The 4,932-nt window shown below is 36.9% G+C and overlaps 1 protein-coding gene across 2 annotated transcripts in view; it reads right to left on the minus strand.

Moving 5' to 3' along the window:
* The window catches only part of LOC107719324 (growth factor receptor-bound protein 2), an 81,204-nt gene extending 77,639 nt beyond the window's left edge, over window positions 1-3,565 (minus strand). The window contains exons 1-3 of one of the 2 annotated variants that reach the window (XM_016526722.1): window positions 3,418-3,565; window positions 2,217-2,290; window positions 1,985-2,135 (exon numbers count right to left, since the gene is read on the minus strand). In XM_016526722.1, coding sequence (XP_016382208.1) covers window positions 1,985-2,062 — 78 coding nt within the window. In that variant the 5' untranslated portion in view covers window positions 2,063-2,135; window positions 2,217-2,290; window positions 3,418-3,565. Of the gene's footprint in view, window positions 1-1,984; window positions 2,291-3,417 lie in introns of both variants that reach the window. The other variant, XM_016526721.1, reaches the window with a different exon arrangement.
* Window positions 3,566-4,932: the final 1,367 nt, after the last annotated feature.

The raw sequence follows: 4,932 nt of genomic DNA on the forward strand, positions 1-4,932 counted from the left end.
GTTTGGAAAAAGTGTTTAAAGTCAGTGTACACCATTGGACCCATTGACGTTCATTGCATGGACAAAAACAATAGAAACATTCTTCAAAATATCTTCTATTGCATTCCACAGAGAAAAAAAAAAAACTCGACACGAAAATACATGAGAAATACACGACATGAGGGCGAGTTGCAATATTCATTTTTTGGGTGATGCAGTTTGAGTAGACAGTTTCCTACTCGCGTACAAGGCATACCAAATAAAGTCAGGCTTCTTAGCACATGCGTGCTATTTTCAAAAGAAAACACACACATGAGAACATATTATTGCTTGCTGCATTATTCATAACTACACTTCTGTTCTGCACACATTATCCAACACTATAATCTGAAATCAGGAAGAAAAAAAATCCCACAGAGGACCAGACGAACACCAACACCATAATCCTGCCTGTTTTCCTCCACACCACTTCAGGACGTGGTTCATTTAGTGCCTCTGCCATCCCATCACAAAGACAAAGACCTGATGATAATCTGGGCCGGTAATCAGATCAAAGGAATGATGCTGTTGACGTGCTTATGACAGGCTTATGCACGCATGATGCATGAAAGATGCCCCTAAACTCAACCTGAGAGATTAGAATGATTGCGTTTAAATCTCCGAGCACTTGAGTACAAGCCCTTTCCTCCGCACAGCTGATATGTTGCAATCCAGCTCAAAGAGGGACGGCTTGAACTCTCCTTAGGGAGAGAAGGAAAGATCGCGGCTTTACATAAGCTGGACAGCGACATACACCTGTGAGGTCTGGCCAGATTAACAGATGCTGTGCTTGAGATTAGCATTCAGATGCAAGAGGAGAGAGAAATTATATGCTTGCGTAAACAGTTGTTCTGAGAAGCTGCTTTTTGGATGGAAGAAACTGCAGTGATATCACGAAATGAGCAGGACCTCGCCCTTGAAATCAACAAATGGCTATTTGTTCATTATTTCTTCACTCATACCTACAAATGCTCTAAAATGCTTTTCAATTTTACAAGCTGAATGCCATAAACTCCTTCATGAAACGACAACATATTTCTCGCCGTTTGTTGACAAGGTTGAGCAAACTGAAAGACAAAGTTGCATTATTGTGACCAGTTATCAGCAAAAATCAAGAAAGTTTCTCAATGTGCACTAAAGTAATCTTCCAGACGCATTTCAAAACAATGACGTAAAATTAAAAAGATAGTTCACCCAAAAATTAAGTTATGATTGTAATGTAATTCCAAAACTGTATGACTTTCTTTCTTCTGCAGAACACAAAAGAAGATATTTTGAAAAATGTTTCAGTGGGGGTTTTTTTTGTCCATTTTGGACCCCACTGACTTTTATTGCATACTCAGAAACAGTACAAACGCTCTTTAAAATAACTTTTGTGTTCCACAGACAAAAAGGAAATCATAGAGGTTTTGAACGACATGAGGGTGTGTACATAAAGACGCAAAATTAATTTTAGGGTGAAACATACGAAATATGGAACTAGTCCTTGAAATCAACAAACTGCTTTTTGTTCATGTTTCTTCATACCTAAAAATGCTTAATTTCAAATGCATATCATATATATATATATATATATATATATATATATATATATAATATTATATATACATACATACATATATAACCACAGTCACACATCAATGGTGCTGATATGTTGAAATTTACATTATCTTTTAAAGTACTTCCTTATTCACAATACCGTAAATCATCCAACCTGCTTCACGTAAATAGCAGATAATTTTTTCCTGGCATATGAACAGAAGACCAAACAATAAAGCTAATCAATAACTAACAAACCAATTGGTCCAGATCCAATATAGCCTGTAAGTACTGTTTCAGTAGTTCATTAGTAATGAGACAATAAGGCACTTACAGACATTCTGATCAAGATAAAAAAGCCCCAACTACGTGCGCATGTGGACCTATATTAATAAACAATAACATACATTAAATAATCATGACTTACCTTCAATACTTCCCCACGTTTAAAACTCAGCTCATCATCTGCAGTTGCTTTGAAATCATACTTGGCAATGGCCTCCATGATACAGCCTGATGGACAGCTATGTGGTAAGGTACAAAGCAGTGGAAGATGCCTCCTGATGCAGTTTATATCCCTGTTGTGGACCAGAGGACCAGACAATGAGATCTCAATAGCGATGATGAGCACAGATCCAAGAAGACACAATGATCTCCACCTGCCTCTCTCTGTCTGTCAGCCCCGCGTCTCTCCTCCCGTCGCGGTCCTCACATAAAGATCACGGCGAGAAACCTGCGAACAAAGTACAGTCTTTCAGAAAATCCGATAGGGCTCGATAGTGTTGATCTAGTGTTCTAGATTGTTCAATGGGCCGCGCCCCACGATACAACAGGCATTAAAAAGCAAACGCTCCCCATAAAAGAGGAAGGAAACCCGTCTTCTTGACGTCTCAAGCGGCCAATTACGCGCCGCGGCCAGAGCGGACCGTCCAATCAGATTAGCGCGTCGAAACGGCGTCAGTCAATCAAAGCCATAGAAGGGGCGTCAACACCCAATTGGCTTCCCCCCGTTTGTTGCTCGACCAATAGACGGTCAGAATTTCCCAGCGTTCGCGAACGCAAGGCTCGATAACGTCATAGCGCTATAGAACGTGCACAGAATAATATTCTTTTGAGCAAATATCAAGGATTGCGCAGACATAAGGCAACGAGTAAACGCAGCTATGTAAACGAGCTGTAATATATTATCAGATTTGTAGCAGAGAAAATTGCGTAAATGACACCGGAAATGCTTTGGATGTTATTTAAAGCATAGGCTATATGTTATCGTACATTTTAATCATATCGATATCTTACATAGTACTGCAATTCAACAGGCAGCATTTGACAACGGCGCATTATTGTCTAACGCTCGAATCTCGAAACAACATGATTTACCATCTTATAACAGAACCGCATAATGTTTACAACATTCATACAAAATAAATATTAATCTTAAACGGCAAAAAGTGAAATTGTTTACCATTAGGCTATATATATATATATGCAGTAACGCTGCATAAAACTAACTTTCAAAGTCTAAATATTACATGCAAGTTTTTAGAGTAGTTATATTCACACTGTATCTTTTAAATGATAATAAAAAAATAAACATGATTAATTCCAGTACAGTTCCGAAGGTTCTAGTTTAAAAATCCCGTGATATAGCCTAACTTTAAAAAACAACACATGAGAACGCGTTCCTTCTGTCAACGTCTTGTCAACATGTCTTGAAGCATAAATTCCATGATTTATTTAACATAAATGAACAGCGGTAATGTATAGGAAAGCACAGAGGCCTTATGGCCTTTGCTTATGTTAACGTGGAAAAAAAACATTGACGCTGGCAGTCAGAGAAAAGCTGTAGTTTCTTATACTCACTCTTGAAAACAACTGTGAGGGCCAACACTCGCTCTCTCGTTTTAAAGACCCTAGAATCCACTCTAATTGTCTTTAATCGTTGATGAGGTTGAGCTCTTCTACCTCGCCCGACTTGAAATGATGAAAAATTGCTGTATTTTTCTGTTTATTTCCGTTTCCTCTTTGATACAGCGACGTCCGCACGTTCAGCTTCCGCCTGCCCCTGGTGGATGAGTTGAGTCATTACACAATAACTAAGTCCAATAGGCTGCAGCATAGTGCCATCTTCTGGTCAAACATCAAGAGTGTCTTAATTTTACAGGGAATAATAAACATCTTTGAGAGTGTTTGTCACTGTCTTGATTATTGAAGCTCAGAACATTGCTTGAAACTGCATCATATTACACTTCCCTTAAGAAAATTAATCATGGTTTTACTACAAATAAAACTAAAAAACATAGTTACGATAGTTAAACCATGGTAACCACAAATTAACCATGGTTTTGCTACACTAACCATAGTTTAACCATGGTATTTGTAGTAAAACTGTAGTTATACAAATGGTTGACAATACGTCAAAAACATGGTTACTACACTTTTACTGTAATAAAACCATGGTTAATTTTCTTAAGAATAAGACTCAATATAAGAATCAAATGGTATAGTGAAGGCCTATTATTATTAAATGTGTAAATTCTGTAGTCTACTTTGTCATACCATTGCATTGTTGGGGAGCTTGTATTTTACATCTGTGTATATGATGTTGTGACAGTAAAAGTGAATGGATTTAAAGTAGATTTTATAAACAAGCAATAGATCTAAGCCTATGTAGCTCCTTATTTTAATTGGCATGAGTGAAAATGAGACTGTGAGCGATAGATGCAGAGGTTCATTTGACTGTTATTGTTTAATAACATAGCCTATCGATTGTTCAGCTACCGAAACTTCTGAGAAATACTTTGTGCACAAAACTTCATAAAACACTTTTGAAAGTTGTGAATTGTGAAAATTACATGGCCTTTACACAGTGCGTGTCATAGTAAACACTTTAAGTCTACCATCACAGCCTCGCATATGGCATCTAACCTGATTAAGGTCTATATTGCTGTATATTGGCCAATAATTCTTTTCAAATGATGCTTGACTTTAAAGTCAGATCAAAACCATGGCATGTGGTCCACCTGCAAAATTATCCCTCAGCCTTAGTCTTTTTCAAAGAGGCTAAATACTTAAGAGTATCAATTATTAAGGGTTTAAAAATAACAATTAATGTACTGTGCAACATAGCCCCCTATAGCACATACGGATTTATTATATTTTAGTTGTGGCCTATGTATATATGAAGAGTTTGGTTCCAAAACGCTATAAATCCATTTCGATTAATTTGAGTAAAAATGTGTTTTCTTCACCAAGAAAGTGACAAGATGAAAACCACTATTTTCTGTTTCAAACTTTCACATAGCATCTTTAGGTTATAATAACATTAAAAATTCAAATCCAGATTTTGATTTTCAAAGATTTATTATAAAATGTTAT

This window comes from Sinocyclocheilus rhinocerous, unplaced genomic scaffold (genome assembly GCF_001515625.1).
Source record: "Sinocyclocheilus rhinocerous isolate Xijiao unplaced genomic scaffold, SAMN03320098_v1.1 scaffold1533, whole genome shotgun sequence".
Taxonomy (NCBI): domain Eukaryota; kingdom Metazoa; phylum Chordata; class Actinopteri; order Cypriniformes; family Cyprinidae; genus Sinocyclocheilus; species Sinocyclocheilus rhinocerous.